Source organism: Peromyscus californicus, unplaced genomic scaffold (assembly GCF_007827085.1).
Source record: "Peromyscus californicus insignis strain IS unplaced genomic scaffold, ASM782708v3 Scaffold_11__1_contigs__length_118956290, whole genome shotgun sequence".
Classification (NCBI taxonomy): domain Eukaryota; kingdom Metazoa; phylum Chordata; class Mammalia; order Rodentia; family Cricetidae; genus Peromyscus; species Peromyscus californicus.
Window position 1 is genome coordinate 109,261,978 of NW_026294402.1, and position 17,981 is coordinate 109,279,958.

General features: G+C 45.5%; 1 protein-coding gene across 2 annotated transcripts in view; it reads left to right on the plus strand.

Annotated features, from left to right (window-relative positions):
- Positions 1-17,981, plus strand: part of Osbpl10 (oxysterol binding protein like 10) — a 248,742-nt gene that overhangs the window by 114,235 nt on the left and 116,526 nt on the right. Inside the window, exon 4 of one of the 2 annotated variants that reach the window (XM_052723469.1) lies at positions 16,056-16,247. The exons of the other annotated variant lie outside the window; for it this stretch is intronic. Coding sequence (XP_052579429.1) covers positions 16,056-16,247 — 192 coding nt within the window. The remainder of the gene's footprint in view (positions 1-16,055; positions 16,248-17,981) is intronic. 2 annotated transcript variants of the gene reach the window in all.

Here is a 17,981-nt window from a genome sequence, read left to right on the forward strand (position 1 = left end):
CTGAAACTCAGATTTGATTCAAGAGGATGAAGCCACTTCCATGGTCCCCCACTTTTTTGAGTAATCATTTGGAACCTGTCTATCAGTCTCCAAGGCCTCAAGAATATGAGTTCTTTCAGCCTGGCTCTGGAAAGATATTATTCCTGTTCTCCTGATTGAATTTTTTAAAATTATACCTCTACCTCCCTCCACCCCTTACCCCACTTCCCTCTTCTTGTGTGTGTGTGTGTGTGTGTGTGTGTGTGTGTGTGTGTGTGTGTGCACGCACATGTGTGTGCATGTGTTTCTGTAAGGATGAACACTATGTGTGTGGTGTGTGAGCGTGTTTCTGTAAGGATGCACACTGTGTGGGTATGTGTAGAGGCCAGAGGATAATCTCGGACATCATTCCTCAGGCACCATCCACCTTTTATTTATTTTTGACATTTTTGTCCCTGTGCACATGCACATACACACCTGGGTGAATATGCCCGTGTGGAAGCCAGAGGAGGGCTGTCAGGGTCTATCATTCTCTGCCATATTCCCTTGAGGCAGAGTCTCTCATTGCACCTGGAGCTAAACTGGCCGCTGGAAAGGCCCAGTTCTCCTTGTCTCTACCCTCTGTGGTCTGGGGTCCAGGTGTGTATGGCCCTTTCAGGCTTCTTGAGTGCTTGGGATTTGAACATAAATCCTCATGTTTGTGTCATGTATCATTGTCTTTTCCAATTGCTGTGACAAGAGCTCCTGACTAAAGCCACTTAAGGGAGAAGGGTTTCCTTTGGCATACAGTTCCAGGGCGTAGTCCACCATGGTGGGAAACCAAGGCTTCCGGAGTTTGGAGCAGCTGCTCACATCTCACCCATAGTCAGGAGGCTGACAGGGCTGCATGCTGCTGCTGTTCAGCATCTTCCTCCACACGCACAGTCCGGGATCCTACCAGGGAATGGTGCTGCCCACAGGGCAGCTCTTCTCACTTCATGGAGGCAATGAACAATCCCCACACAGGCATGCTCAACGCCCACCTCCCAGGTGGTTCTAGATTTAGTCAAGTTGACAGTTGACACGGAACGCTGCAGGCAGCAGGCACTCTTACCACTGAGCTATCTTGCCAGCCCTTCCCCTTGTTTTAGTTCTTTTAGAAGACTTGATCTTTTACTGGCCTGGAGCTTGCCAAGAGGCTAGGCTAGCTGGTGAGTGAGCTCAAGGGTCCCCCTGCCTCCCCAGTGTTTTGACTACAAGTGTACATCACCATCCAGCTTTTACATATATTTATTAATAATAATAATAGTAATAATAATAATTTCAAATGTGGATTCTGAGCATCAATCTCATGCACCTCACTGACTGATCCCTCTCCTCAGCTTCCTACATTCTAGTTTTCCCCTCCAGTTCTTACTACTGTTGAGGCCACTTAATCCAACAGACTCTCGGCTACCAAGTCTGTGAAAGCTGTACAAATCCAATTAGATTTTAACACAAGATGAAATTCTTTTTAAAACATGAGTAATTTGGAGTCTGCAGCAGTCTCATCCTTGAGGACAAGGGGAAATGAAGAAAAATCTCGTCCGTTCCACCGTGCAGGGAGTGATAAGCGTTCAATTTTCTCCTCCCAGTGTTCCAGCAGCTGTGGTGACAGTGACGTACTGCCTCAGGGATACCTGGTGAGGCAGGATGGGGGGGGGGGGGGGCTGCTGTTGGGGAAAGCCCAGCATCTCCCCTATATGTCATTTTTGGGCCAGGCTATTTTTAGCATAATAGATGAAAGTATCTCTAATCTCAAGTTCAAAGTGCTCCTAAATCTAACTTTCTGGCCGCCTACTTAACTCGACAGCTAGCAGTGTTTCCTCACACTGAGATCAGAATGCAGGATTGGGGGATGAATCGGTGTGTAAAGTGTGTATGCACTCAACCTGCAGAAACCAAGTGTGGTAGCTGTACTTGCCATCCATATGCTGAGGAGGCAGAGATAGGCGGGTCCCCTGGGGCTTGCAAACGACAAACAAACCCCAAAATATAAAACATAAAGATGGTACTTGAGGTTGACCCCTGACCTCCACATGCATGTACATGCGTGTATGCAATTCTTACATTTGCAGTCCTAAGAATGTACATATGTATATACACACACAAATGCCAGTGTACTAAAAATATTGTAGAAAATTATATTCAGTCTAGACTTAAGGTATGTATGGGAGAGAGTAATACACTTTCTGTTTGGCTTAGACTGCATCCTTGTATTTATACAAATATTCCAACGTCTAAAAAGTCTAAACTCTAAACTGTCTGGTTCCAGGCACTTTGGCTAAGGGACAGCTAGCCTTTAGCCCAGAGCTGAGCTGCTCTGTATTAACATTTGTGAGCCAATACCACTTTTTGGAAAAAAAGGTTTATCTTATTTTTATTTATGTATATGTGTGTACATATGTGCACATGTGTGTGGGTATCTATGGAAGCCAGGAGAGGGCGTTGGATCCCCTGGAACTGAGGTTACTGGGGAACTGTCGTGTGGGTACTGAGAATTGAACCCAGGTTCTCTGGTAGGGCAGCCAGTGCTCTTAACCACTGAACGACACACTTCCATTTTTTTTAAATTGAAGTCACATTCTCAGAATTAACACTTACAAAAACAGAGCACCAGACCATGCTTTGCGCCCTGCAGTATCAAATATTTGCCTAAAGTTTAATTCTTTATGTAATTAAACAAGTGCATCTCGCCTGTTAATTTGCAAATTTACTTTATTCTTTGATATGGTAAAATTGTTTGTATAATACAGAGCTATTTTAAAACAAATCTCTGTGATTTATTATTAGTCAATGTTTGATTTGTGAATGTATTTTATATGCTTCTCTGCTGTGGTCATATAAAATTTCTTGCATGAGAGGTGTTGCATGTTGAAAGTCCTGGGTGGCCCATTGCGTACACACACACACACACACACACACACACACACACACGCACGCACGCACGCACACTGTGCCTAGACATTCCCAGTCATTGTCCATTGCCTTTCCTGACTGGAACGGAGAGGGTCAGTCCTTCTACAGGCGTGTCTCAAGTTCTATGTGTGAGGTGGAGGGATCTGAGCAGGGTGCTCTAGTCTTTCCTTTGAGAGTCAGAACTGAGTCAAAAGCAAACCAAGTATGTCAATCTTTTTAGCTCTGTCTACTCATAGGTCCTGTGCCTGCATTTAGGATTCTTAAAAATTCCAGACTCCTCTGTGCCTGACAGATAAAGCACTTAGTGGTAACTAATGTATCAAGCCGGTCTCCTGTTTATTCCTGCCCTGTGAGGAAGTGCCTCAGCAAGAATGAGTTCAGGTGGAAGGCAGCCTCTTAGCATAACCATGGACTGTGTGTGAAAAGGACAATAGAAACAGGAACAGGAAGATGGACATTGTGAGAGTGCCTGGAATTCCCAAAGCACTCAGGAAGCTGAGGCAGGAGTTTTGCTATTAGTTCAAGGTCAGCCTGGGCTACCTAGCAAGATAATATCTCAAAAGAAAATTTGAAAGAAATAGGAAGATAGCAATGAAGGGCTTGGAAGGTTCTGCATGACAGCATTTAAAGGAACAATACCTCACTGATATACGGATGTAGAAGGTCTGTAGAGCACCCTGTGACCGTCCACACAGAGCTAGTAAAGTGGCCCTGTCCAGAGCCTCCGAGTCACTGGCAAATTTGTGTGTATGTGTGTGAGCATGAGTGTTCATCCGGGTGCACACACATGTGCATGCATGTAGGGGTCAGAGAACAAACCCTGGATGTCATTCCTTGGGTGCCTTCCAATTTTTGTTTGAAGAAGAGTTTCTCATCAGCCTGGAGCTCCAGCAACTAGGCTGGCCGGCCAGTGAGCCCCAGAGATCCCGATTCTGTGTTCTGCCTCCCATTGCTGGGATCTCAAGCACTGACCACCATGACTGGAATTTCACATGCATTCTGGAGATCAAACTCGGGCCTTCAGACCTGTGACAAATTCTTTACCAACTGAGCCATCTCCCCAGCTCCCCAGCAGATTTCCCACCTATATCTCACTGCAGCAGCGACCCGGATCTGGGATTAGTGTCGGTGACATCTGCCTGGATGCTACAGGACTCTGTCTACAGCCCGAGTATGTTGCTCATGGTGAATTTTTTTTTTCTTTCTTAGCACGACATATTTTGACACAGAAGTAGGGGAGTCTCTCTGAGCTTCAACACATGTGCCTGAGCATTTGGGAAGGAGATAATGATCTCTAAGCAGACAGGCGTGTCTTCTGTCACAAACGAGTTATCGATTTGAAGAAAATCAAATTTGCTCTCTGAAGCCATCTGCCTTAGAATTGCATTGGGCTTTTCCTCCTCCTGGCTGGTTTGACCCTGTGGTGGGAGACTGAGGCTTAACCATAAAACAGAATCCTCTTTGTCTCCAGTGGCAGAGGGAGAGGTTGTAGGATTCCTGGGTATGCATTCGCCTTTTGTTCCGTGATTCATTTCTGGTATAAAATACCTTCTGGGTCGATGATATGAGACAGGAGGAGAGACGGAGGCCCATCTCCAGAGCACTGCTGATGCAATTTTGCCATGAAAATGACCCAGTAGAGATGATGCACGCTGTGTAGACATTCATAAATTGAACACAAATAACAGTTTAATATCTGAATATGGTACTGAGGAAAAGCTTCCTGAAAGCCACTGTTCTAATTGGCTCATCACTGGCCCAGCTGTCTGTGTCGGCTCTCAGTGATCCCAGCTGTACAGGCCCACCTGTCAATGGTCTGTAGTTCTCAACTCAAGACCTCGGGGTACATAGGCTGGGACTGCAAGGGCTGGGGATGTGCGCAAACTTAGCATAGTTGAGTGCTAGACACACCGGCCCTCCAGCTCCACTCTCAGCAAAATTGGTCTCTCCCACTTACTGCCTCTCTTACCTCAAGGCTTGTTCTGTGCCTTGCTTATTTCCTTCACTGCACAGCCCCTCTTTTTCAGACGCACTGGGGGACTGACCCCAGGGCCTTTGCAGTGGTCGACTCACTCTCTGGGGTGTTTGTCCTTGGAGAGCACAGTACAGTTAGTTCTTGGTGGATTCCAGTCTATTCTTTTTTTTTCAAGTTGTGTGTGAACACATGTGGGTGTGCATGCATGTGTTTGCATGTACATGTGGAGGCTCCACGCTGATATCTGGAATCATCTTCTATCATTTTTTACCTTGTTTATTGAGGCAAGTAGGATGTCTCAATCAAACCCCTAGCTCACTGTGGTAGTTTGAAAGTAATTGGCCCCCATAAGCTCGTTGGGAGTGGCACTATTAGGAGATGTGGCTTTGTTGGAGTAGGTGTGGGCTTGTTGGAGTACGTCACTGTGGGGGTGGGCTTTGAGGTCTCCTATGCTCAAGATACACCCAGTGTCTCCGTTCACTTGTGGGATCAAGATGTAGCTCCTTCTCCAGCACCATGTCTGCCTGCACGCTGCCATGTCCCATCATGATGATAATGGACTAAACCTCTGAAACTGTAAGCCACTCAATTAGCTTTTCTTCGTAAGAGTTGCCATGGTCATGATGTCTCTTCACAGCGATAAAAACCCTATCCAGGACTAGTCTTATTAGCCAGTTTGCACTGGGGATTCCTCTCCTCTTCTTAGGCAGGCAACCGCACTCACATGGCATTTATATGGATTTATGGGGATCTGAACACTGAGCCTCATGCTTGCAGAGGAAGCACTGAACCACTGAGCCACCTTTCTAGCCCCTGTCATCTCAGGCTTGAGCCAAATACTGTCTTCTGAAATCTTCCGTGGCCGCCAGTGAGACACTGAACAAGCTAACTGTGGTTATCAGTCATTGCTGTATGCTGTAATATCTAAAAATAATCTTATGTTTGACCTGTTTACCTTTCTCTTTGGAAAGCCATGAGACTTTCATGAGTCTCATGAAAGTCTATGAGACTAGTCATTTTGTTTTTTGTTTCTGTTATCTACAGTGCAGTCTGGCACATAGAGACGCTCATCGAATATGTGTTTAATCCCAGAATAAAGAGAGTTAGCTAGGGTTGTACCAGATGATAGTCTGGTACATTTTGTATTTATGTATAATTAGTTTTGGGATACTTTTCCTGGGGAGATGTGAACAAAGGTGTATCCATTTCAGGCAGGGTACTAAAAACAGACCAAATCAATGATTTCATTGAACCCATCTTTGTGAACCTGTGAGTTTATAAGATCTAGGGAGGGGTTACTATAGGAGCATGGTAAGGCGTTAACCACAGCACGGTGAAGAGTTACCCACAGCATGAATAAGGGGTTACTCATGGCATGGGTAAGGTGTTATCCACAGCATGGTGAGGGGTTAACCCACAACATGGGTAAGGGATTACTCACAGCATGGTGAGGGGTTAACCCACAACATGGGTAAGGGATTACTTACAGCATGGTAAAGGTTACTCACAGCATGGTGAGGGGTTAACCCACAGCATGGGTAAAGGATTACTTACAGCATGGTAAAGGTTACTCACAGCATGGTGAGGGGTTAAGCACAGGATCATGAGTGAAGAGTTACTTACAGGAGCATTTTCATTTTCGTGTGTGTGTGTGTGTGTGTGTGTGTGTGTGTGTGTGTGTGTGTACATGAGTGTAATGCCTGAGGAGCACAGAAGAGGGAGTCAGATGCCCTGGAGCTGTGGTTACAGGTGCTTGTGAACTGCCCAACATCGGTGCTGGGAATTGAGCCCAGGTGTTTTATGAGAACACTATGCATTCTTAACCACTGAGTCATCTCTCCCAGGCCCAAACAGTGATGTTTTCTGAACGTATTTTTCAGGGCAGGGGGAGTGGTTAAAATTGAGACTGGGAGAGATCATTACTAGAGTTGCCATATTCATAGCACTTGAGAGGCAAAGCCCTGCACTAGTGCCCACTGAGTAATTACTGTCTGGGTAGACACAGTCCTGGCCTGGGGTGCCAAGTCATCATCCTCTAGGGAGGTCATAAGCTGGATTTCTGGTCAATATCTGTGGAGTGGAGTGAGTGGTATGCCCTCTTGTCTTTGATGTCCATAAGCATGTGATCCATTAAGCTTGACTTATGCTTATGAGTAATTTCTTTAAAAAAAACAGCTTAAAAATCCTAATGAGCTGATTGCCCAGGTTCTTGAGAATTAGTATGCTCTATGAGACATGGAATTGTGAAGTTCCCCTTTCCCACATGGCTAGCTCAGGCATTAGAGAGGGAGGATGGAAAGACTTATTTGAAGGGTAACTCACCTTTAGTGAGAAGCCAGCCCCCGGTCTCATTTCCTTCCAATGGTACCACCCCCAAAGTTAGGATTTAGATGTACAAATTGGGCATGTCCTTGTTAGCTGTAACTGTCAACTGTTGTCTAGGGTCACCTGGGAAGGCACATGAGTGGAGCCAAGCCTGCTGTTGGTGGCACCATTCCACAGACTCTTTGCAAAGGCAGCTAAGCATGTGTGTGAGCCAGCAACCAGCGTTGCTCCAGGGTTCTGCTTCAAGTTCCTGTCCTGACTTCCCCCAATGATGGATTGTCGTCTAGAAGTATAAGCTGAAATAACCCTTTCTTCTCCAAATTGCTACTTGTCAGGTGTGTGGGGTTTTGTTTGTTTGTTTTTGCAGTTGAAACATGAGCTTTATTCTGTTTACAATTACTTCACAGTAGACCATGCTATTTCTTTAATCCCTGCTGCGATCATCACAGAACTGTTTCCAGACAGTGAGGCAGGCCTCCAGCTCCTCCCAGGTCATAGGGGCTCAGAGGAGCGGTGTTTTGTTTTTAAATTGTAACAACAGATTGAAATTATAACGGGGAGGGGCACAAACATTTAGATCATACTCGTGTGTGTGTGTGTGTGTGTGTGTGTGTGTGTGTGTGTGTGTGTGTATTCACTGTAGCTTTGTGAATATTTGTATCTGATGGGGTGGGTCCCTTCCCCTCCTTTTTCTAAGTTAACTTGTCTTTTTATGAGTGTTGGTTCTTTAATTCATAAAATAAGCTCACTGAATTGCTAAATTAAAGAATCCTGGTAGGGTTTTCATTAGACGAATCACAGAATGATTGGGGGTGGGGGGAGTGGGCAGTGCCTGCCAACCTCACACAAGGCTGTCCTGTTGATCACCTGGCATATGCAATTCCATGCTCTCAGTTCTTGACTGACTTTCCTAGAAGGCAATGATGTTTTTCTTCCTAAAGGTCTTGGGTTAATGCCCGTAAACTATAGTTCTTCCTGCTCCTGTGGATGACACCCCACTCTGTACTGTATTTTCTGCTTGGCCATTCCAGGCACAGAAGGTTGCTTTTAGCTTTTCTAAATTCATCACCTATCTGGCCACATTGTAGGCTCATTGGTTTTATAACTTTGAAAAATATTTTTACAAGTATATATCGTACCAAACAGTGGATTTCATTATGACATTTCCATGTGCATTCATAATATATACTGACTATATTAATCCCTCCATTACCTTCTCCTTTCTACCTTCTGCTAGTTCTCCCTCTTCTGTAATAATCCCCTCTTCCAGTCCCCACCTTTCCCCACCCCCTCTCAATAGGTTTTATACACGAAACAAAGCCCACTGATATTTGTCCAAGTCAGTCTCACTCACTTGGCACGGTAATCCATTTTCTTGCAAATGACAGTTTCATTTCTTTTTAGGGATGAATAATATTCTATTGGGTATGTACACATTTTCTTTCTCCATTCAGTTGTTGGTGGGCATCTAGGTTGATTCCATCACATGGCAATTGTGCATGTACAATTATAAGTGTGCATATGTAAGTATCCTTGTCGTGGTCTGGTTTGGTTTCTTTGAATGAATGCCTCAGAGTGGCACATCTGGATCACACGTTAGTTCTGTATTTAGGTTTTGGGGCACCTCAGCACTGATTCCACAGTAACGTCACTAATTTACATTCCTCCCAAGGGAAGTCCAGCCTCCCTTCCGGAATCTTTCCTACTATCAATGGTAATTTGTTATTAAGAAAATCTATTATCACTTTTCCTAGTCATCTCACTGTCCCTCTGTGGGTCTGATTCACAGAATATAAATATCCATAGTTAGTGGTACTTGGAAGCCTGGCTTTATCACTAAGGATGGATTCTTCACATGTTGCTTAGTATTATATACACTACCTGCACATTTTCTCATTTCCTTCTCCAGCTCTCCAGTGAGGAGACAGGGTCACTCTTTAGAAATAAAAACACCTAGGCTCCTCTCCCAGGATACTCAGCTTGCAATGGATAGAACCTTGGTTTGTCTGAGCTGGCCATCACCTGTGCTCCGCCCTGCTTCCCTCACTCCTCGTGGTGTGAGCTGACTTTCTAGACAGTGTCTGAGCGGTGTCTGGATGTGACCCAGTGCTGTGGATCTCAGCTTTCCCAAGTGGGACATCTGGTACTTCTCCCATTGCTGCGACAAAGACACGGCACTCTCGGCTCAGTCTCCAGCTTATGGGATGCTGCTGCCCACACTTGGGGTGGCTCTTCCTATCTCAATCTAGGAACTGCCTCACAGACATGCTTAGAGGTTTGTCTTCTAGAGGGTTCTAGATCCTGCCAAGTTGACAGTCAATATTCCCACCGCAGGGAGCTTCCACCCCTGAGGCTTGGATACTTTTTATATTAATGTGATACTGATTGCTTCCCCCTCCCCAGCATACCCTCCCTCCATGCCAGTTTCGTTAGTGGGTATGTGAGGGAGAAGGGAGAGCAAGTGCTTGAGAACATTCCTTTTGCAACTTGAGAGATTAGGAGTTAGTCAAGGATGCAGGTGAGACCCAGCTGTGTGTGATCATGCACCGGAGGCCTAGGCAGCTCTTAGGCATTAGTCAGTGCTTCCTTTCACCTGGCTCCTCCATCTTGGAGCCCATCACCTTGCATCAGGCAGGTCCTTTTTTTTTTTTTTTTCTTTTATTGAGTGTAGGATGCAGGGAGCCTGCTGAACCATTGCTGGCAGGATGCAGGGGCGTGATTCTTTTAGGGAGCCATCACTCTTCACTCAGAATTTTCCAGATGGCTTGCTTGGCATTTCTAGTTGCCCTAGTTGAAGTAAATATTTGGAACGAAACCCTGCTATGCTGTCCCCAGACTGTTAATATTTGATTTAAATTAGTAGCAGAGATCCATGTTTATGACATTTACAGACTGAAGGCTTATTCATTTATAGTGGCTGTAATTTGTTAGCTCCCCTGTCAGACATCCCTTCCTCCTTGTGTTTACCCATGAGATTTATCCAGTGAGACTCTCCATCACACATACCCTTAGAGGAAGGAAGTCCTGTGTGAATGCAACCACGAGAATCCCAGTTAATGCGATAGTGGAAGGTGTTTGTTTTTGGTGTTTTCTTTTTTCCTGCTTCAAACTCACTGTGGATTCAAATGACAGCCACTGAGTAAGTAATGATTTGGGGATTAGCCATCCCCAGGGGAAGGATTTGGCCTTCTGGGTGAATATTGCACAGTTATGTTGATACTGGGCAAAGGTATCATGAACTATGTAGCTGTCTTCCTTTCTAATTTTTTTTTCAAATAAAAAGGTTGGGGTATAAGGTAATGGCTCCTGTGGTTCATTTTGATCATTATTTTGAGGCAGGATCTCATATAGTCTGGACTGGCCTTGAATTATTTTTTTAATTATTTTATGTGTGTGCATATATATTTATATATGTGTGTGTGTGTGTGTGTGTGCGCGCACACGTGTGTGTATGTATGTATACATCTATACACACATATTCATGCTTGAATATATGTGTATCAGATGTACACCTGGTGCCCATGGAGACTGGAAGAGGGCATTGGATCCCGTGGAACTGAAGTTACGATAGGGAGCCACCATGTGGGTGCTGAGAACCAAACCTAGGTCCTCTGCAAGAGCAGCAAGTGCTCTTAACCACTGAACCATCCTCTCTTCTAGCCTTGAATTCTTGAGCCTCCCAAGTGATGGACTCCTTCATTTTCGCTGAGTCTTTATTTCTACTCACAATTTAGCAGCATGGGGCTGTAGCTCAGTTGGTAGAGTACTTGCCTGGCATGTAAGAAGCTCTGACCAGGTCTAGGACAACACACTGGACGTGGTGGCACATGCCTATGGTCCTGCTGCTTAGGAGATGATGCATCAGAAATTCAAAGTAATATTTAGCTATACAGTAAGTTTGAGGCCAGCCTGGGCTACATGAGACCCTGTCTCAAAAAAGAAATGAGGGGTACATCTGTGATTGTTTCGTTTACACATGTGCATGCATGTGTGTATTCTGCAGTTCTGATATCTCACTACTGGCCATATAAACATTAAATTATGTTTTGGGTTTCACCACCACTTTGATCTTATGGAAAACAAGAAACTTAGTGGTTGCTATGATTTTGTACTAAGCATTTTCTTAACATTTAAAAAAATCAATGCTCCCTTCACCGATCAAGTTTTAAATCATATGAAGAAATGGACCTGGGCTGTTAGGCTGGGTCTGTGCTAAGTGCTTTGTAGACACGATGTAGCTTCATCTTCACGGTGGCTTTTAAGGGTCAATATTATTATTCCTCTTTTAAAGATCAGGAAATTGTTGCTTAATGCAAATGCTTAAATAACTCAGCCAAGGTCACATGGCTGGAGCGAAGCAGAGCTGGAGAAAGCAAACTTGTCTGCCTGTCTTCACAGCCCAGGGGAAATCTGCCTTTTGTTGGACTAGAATACGCCTTCCAAACAATTGGAGTGGTTTTCTTAAAACTCTTAATACTTAGGCAATTTACCATTGTCACAGGGTTGGGGAACTTGCCTCTTTCCTCCTCCACACTCCAAATGAAAAGATGGAATGGAAAGAATAGGTGGTTCCTCGTCTCCATTTCCCCAGTTGCCTGCACATAAGGCAATTTCAAAGTCATGCACAGGCTCCCACTTCTCTGTCTTTTCTGGTTATGTGCACACTGGACCCAGAGAGCCTAACCAAACTCCTTTGGCATTTCAGAGTGACCCAGAATTCTTATTTCTTCCCTGGCTCCCCCCAACTTCCCTTTCTCTTCATTTACAAAGTGCCTGCTTCCCAAGTCTGAGGTCCAGCCTGTGGGGAATGCCCAGTGGGATCACCTTGTCATCTGTTCCCTTGTCTCTTATTGTCCCCAAGTTCAAGTTCAGGCCATCTTTGTTGCTGTGTGTGTGTGTGTGTGTGTGTGTGTGTGTGTGTGTGTGTGTGTCTGTACCTGTGTGTGAGTGCACCTGTGGGTGTGTGCATCTGTGTGAGTACACCTGTGTGTGCACTTGTGCGTGCACACCTGTGTGTGTGCACCTGCGTGTGAGTGCACCTGTGTGTGTACATGAGTGCACCTGTGTATGCACCTGTGTGTGGATGCACCTATGTGTGTACACCTATATGTGTGTGCACCTGTGTGTGTGTGTACCTACGTGTGAGTGCACCTGTGTGTGTGTCCACACCTGTGTATGTTCCTGTCTGCAGAGGACAGAGAAGTTCGTGGAGTTCCTGCTTTATCTCTCTGACTTAATCCCTTCAGACAGGTGTAGCTAGAGTTTTCCTGCTTGGTCCACAGTCAGGACAAATCTCTCTCACCTGCCAGTCCCACAGCTGCTCAGACCCGACCAAGTAAACACAGAGACTTATATTGGTTACAAACTGTATGGCCGTGGCAGGCTTCTTGCTAACTGTTCTTACAGCTTAAATTAATCCATTTCTATAAATCTATACCTTGCCACATGGCTCGTGGCTTACCGGCATCTTCACATGCTGTTTGTCATCGTGGCGGCTGGCAGTGTCTCTCTGACTCAACCTTCCACTTCCCAACTTTATTCTCCTCCTTGTCCCGCCTATACTTCCTGCCTGGCCACGGGCCAATCAGTGTTTTATTTATTGACCAATCAGCAACACATTTGCTATACAGAACATCCCACAGCAGACAGGTCTCTCACTGAACCTGGAACTTGATCGTTTTGGGTAGTCTGGCTGCCCAGCAAGCCCCAGCAGCCTCTCACCTCTTCACTGTGCAGCGCTGGGGCCGCAGGCACAGACCCCTACACCCAGCTTTCAAGCGTGTGCTAGGCAGCTGACCTCAGGTTCTCAAGCTCGCACAGCAAGCTTTCTGCCCGATTAGCTCTCGCCTCAGCCTCAGGAGCTCTTTTTGCGGAAAGATCAGCTTGTTTTTACTGCTTTGACACTTTCCAGCTATATTCTCAAATTGGCATCATTTTTCTTTTTTTGAGACAGTGTCTTATGTAGCTCAGGCAGGACTCAAACTTTCTATGTAGGCGAGGGTGACCCTGAACTTTTGATCTAAGTGCTGGCATTAGAGGTGTGCACCACCACACCACTTGGTTTATGTGATGCTCAGATCAAAGGAGTTTGTGCATGCTAGACAAGCACTCTGCCAACCAAGCCACACTTCCAGCCCGCCCCCAAACTGCGTTATTTTTAAAGTGTGTGTATGTGACCGTTGCTATCTATATGCCTTTTCATTAAGATTTACTTTTATGTATGTGCATGTACATGTGTCTGTATGAATGTTTGCCACGAGAGTGTGCAGATGTTCATGGAGGCCAGAAGAGGGCTTTGGATTCTTCAGGGCTGGAGTTACAGGCAGTTGTAAGGGGGTGCTAGGATCCGAACTCAGGCCCTCTGGAAGAACAGCAAGGGCTTTTCACCACTCATGCATCTCTTTGTGTCTATGTGTCTTACAGCACTAGCAACCTTGTGTCTCTGACATTTCCCAGTAGGGATACTGCTAAGCACATAGTAGGTATTCAGTAACTGTTTACTTGATAATTGTACCACAGAAGCTGGCATGCCACCCATCTGCTTTTTCTCAGGCTAAATGATGCACAGGTGGCAGAGAGGATGTAAATGTCCCATGGAATTAAAAATCTGTGCACAGGCAATGCCTTCCCACGGTTCAGAGTGAGATGAAAAAGGCTGTATAGGAAGACGTCCCCTTCCTTCTTTGCTCTCCCCGTCATGTCTGGCTCTCAACAAATCCACTTGATTAGAGTGTGTAACTTTACATTTTTTCCCTGGGTTTTAAAAGGAATGCTTTTCAATAATGGTGAAAACGACTCCCAAATTTTCACACAGAACGTGGCATGCTGCACAACGGCACTGCACCTTGCTTCTTACAATTAACTATACAACTTAGAGATTTGTCTTCAAGGTCAATGACTAGAAGTCTTTTTCAGTACCCGCTTACAGCTCAGTATTTCATTCTGTAACCCGCCTCACACTGACAGACTGGGAGGCTGTTACCAGCCGTCACCATGAAATGTACTGCTGCGGTCATTAATGGGGATGCGTGAGGTTCTGCCTGTGTCAGGTGCCTGGAGGACAGGTTCCCGGGGCTGCAGTAGCTCAGAGAGGACCTTAGGAGCTAAGCTGCTGACTCTGCCTCTTGGGGAGGCTCCTTTATTCACACACCCTGGGGTCCTGTTGACAACTGTGTGCTCCAGCTTTTGAATGTTTGCCAGTATGATGGAGGAAACAGGCTGTTTAAATTTAGTTTTGGGTTTACCTGTAGCTAGAGTTTTCCTGCCTGGCCCACAGTCAGGACAAATCTCTCTCACCCGCCAGTCCCACAGCCACTCAGACCCGACCAAGTAAACACAGAGACTTATATTGCTTACAAACTGTATGGCCGTGGCAGGCTTCTTGCTAACTGTTCTTACAGCTTAAATTAACCCATTTCTATAAATCTATACCTTGCCACATGGCTCGTGGCTTACCGGCATCTTCACATGCTGTTTCTCATCGTGGCGGCTGGCAGTGTCTCTCTGACTCAGCCTTCCACTTCCCAGCTTTATTCTCCTCCTTGTCCCGCCTACACTTCCTGCCTAGCCAACGGCCAATCAGTGACTTATTTACCAACCAATCAGAGCAACACATTTGCCATACAGAACATCCCACAGCATTTACCATTTTCTTGTGAGTACAGTGGGAAGTATTTTTTGGTACAGCTTGGTACAGTTTAAGGGTCATTAATTTTTCCGTTTTGTGAACTTGATTCCTTGTATCTTGGCTCATTTAATGAAAATATACAGCTTTACTTTTTTTTTTTTTTTAGTTTTTTCACTTAACGTTACAGGTGGTAATTGTGGTTGGTTTGTTTCCTTGAAGTTTGTACTTTTTAGGTGGCCGAATTTACCAAGCAGTCATTCTTTTATAGTATTTGGATTTCCAAGTGTTGGGCCTCCCCTACATGTCTTCTCTGTGTACTCTTTTTCTTTCTTCCTTCTTCCTTCTAAACGTCTTTGATCCATTTGGAGTCTGCTCTGAGAGATGAATCCAGGTTTGTTTTTCAGATGGCTGCCAAGTTCATCTACATTAAAGTGAAGCACGATCTTTACCACCGATTAGCAGTTTGAATTCCATGCCACTATAGGGTGGAGTTAAGCGCTTGCTAACACCTGAAGTGGAGAACTTAGTTTCATATAGCAAACGTTTATTAAGCACTTAACAAAGTCAGCAGTTGAGGTTTGCCAGGCTTTGGGATATAATGACAAGTGTGAGTGAGTCCCTGAGCCAAGTAGCCGGACAATCAGTATAGTAAGCGGAGAGTCTGGGAGAGCTAGGGAAGGGCTTCCCAGACCAGACAACGTTAGGCTTAGAGTGAAGGTTCGATGGAGGTGTATCGTCCTGGAGGGGAAGGGCTTCAGGGAGAGGAAGTAATGAATGTGGAGGCAGAGACCCTGAGCCCATGGCACTGGGGAGATGGCTCTTCATGGCCACAGAGAAGGGCAGGAGACATGAGAGATAAAAAGGATAATTCCTATGCTGTATCGTTCATTTATTTTTGTTGAGACAAGTTCTCACTATAAAGCCCTGGCTGGCCTGGAACTCACTATGTAGACCAGGCTGGCCTGGAACTCACAGACACCCTCCTGCCTCTGCCTCCTGAGCGCTGGGATAAAAGGCGTGGGCCACCATGCCCCTTGACATTATCCTTCTTAAGTGGGTCCTTGTGGGTTATGGACACAGTGTAGTTAGACCTCCCCCATGCCTTCATCCTTCTAAAGGATCAGGAAGGAATTTAAGAGCTCCCTCATGAAGAAAGCAACAGTCACGTTCTGCGGGCCAGTTGCTGAGCTTTGACACCTGTGCTTGTTCTAGACTACTCCAAGTTCCCGAAGCCGGAGTCTCACTTTGCTCCCCCATGGAACACCCAATTCTGCGTCTCCCTGTAGCCAGAGACACCTCAGTGCGGGGGCCCCCGGTGTTGTCTCAGTCACGCATCACAAGTCGCCTGCAGCTGCCCGAAGAGCCAAGAGTCAGTATTCCGGCCAACTTCATGAAGTCAGAGAGGTAGGCCTTGATCTTACTAGGCTACATGGCCCCTGGGAGTCGGGGGCTGTGGCGGTGGCCCTGGTGACTCCCCTTCCTTCTGACCCTGTATAGAACAGAAGTAAGCCACATGCTTGCAACTATTCTTTCTGGCACGAGAACATAGTTATGGTTATTGCTATTTTGGAGGCTAAGTGAGAAGACCTCCATCCTAGCTCAGAGAGCAGAAAAGGCAAGTCTGTAGAAGGGTGGGCTGAGATGAAGTCTGCTCAGAGCTAAGATGAGGCGTGCATGTGAGTCCCGAAGCATCCCAGGGAACGATTGGCACTCAGGTGGTCCTGATGCTGACTTCATTCTCCTTTGGAAGTTCCTGCCTCCCCTCATGTTAGTGGCTCTGAGCCTCGCTCTCTGCAGTTAGAAGGGAATAAACAATAAGCCAGTGTTGCCAGCCACGAGGACTACCTAGAAGCTATGTAATGAAAGAGATGCAAGAGTTTGCTGGGTTTTGTTTCTGAGACAGGGCCTCATGTAGGCCAGGCCAGTCTCAAACTTATCCTATTAGCTGACGATGACCTTGAACTTCTGATGTAACCTTCCTGCCTCTGCCTTGAAGTTCTGGGACTGCAGGTATATGAGGCCGTGCTCAGTTTTATATGGTGCTGGGGATTGAACCCAAAGCTTCCTGTCCAAGACAAGCACCCCTCCAAATGAATTACATCCTCAACCCCAATGTTTGTTTTGTATCTTGTGAGATACCCCTAGGAAGCCGTGAGATCCTTGATGTTCATGTCACCTTTCCCAACCCCCAGGACAACTGACTGTGTTAGTGGATGGAGCAGGTTCTGGTTGCCTGACTCCTGACAGGTGCTGAGAACCATTGACCTGCAGCTCACTCTGCTGTCCCAGGCCAGCTTCCTTTCTCCTTGCTGTGGCTGCAGAACCCTTGCTTTGTCTTGTGGGAGGATGGGCCTCACAGACGTTTGAGGCATGCATGGTGTTTTGCTTTTTACATGTCAAAGGCAAGAAAGTGTTGTGATCTCAGACCGCCTCAGTCTGATTCTGGTCAAGAATTTTCTGCATCGAATTTGTACATTTGTAGGAAAGACTTTTTCTTTAAAAAAATAGTTTTTATGTGTACATATTCCCATATTGCTCAAAAAAGGAAAGTACAGAGTTGGAATTCTATTTAAAAATGTTTTTAGATGTATTTTATGTGGATGGGTGTTTTGCTTACATGCATGTATGTGCACCATGTGTGTGCAGTGCCTATGGAGGCCAGAAGAGGGCATTAGATGTTCTGGAACTGAAATTACAGATCATTGTGAGCTGCCATGTGGGTGATGGGAACTGTACCTGGGTCCTCCACCAAAGCAACAAGTGCTCTTAACCATGAAGGGATCTTTCCAGCCCCTATAATTTTATTTTAATTTTCAGAGAGAATGCTCACTGTGAAACAGTTACCCTGATGTGTAGGCAAAAGTGGCTTTTAGCTTAGTTGTATTATTACATTGGTTGATATATGGGTGGTTGTGTCTATCTGCTCATATTTTCATAGATTCTTTTCTATATACTGTCACAGAAGAGTGGAAACCTCCAGATATATTCCAGGTAGAACAATGTGCTGCTCCAAGGTGCTGCACTGTGATCCAGGACAGCTTTGGCAGATTGGATTCTAAATTCTTTTTTTTTTTTTATTGAAATTTTTTATTTCATCTGTTTTTATTTCTCCTCCGCATTCACGCATGCACGCACACA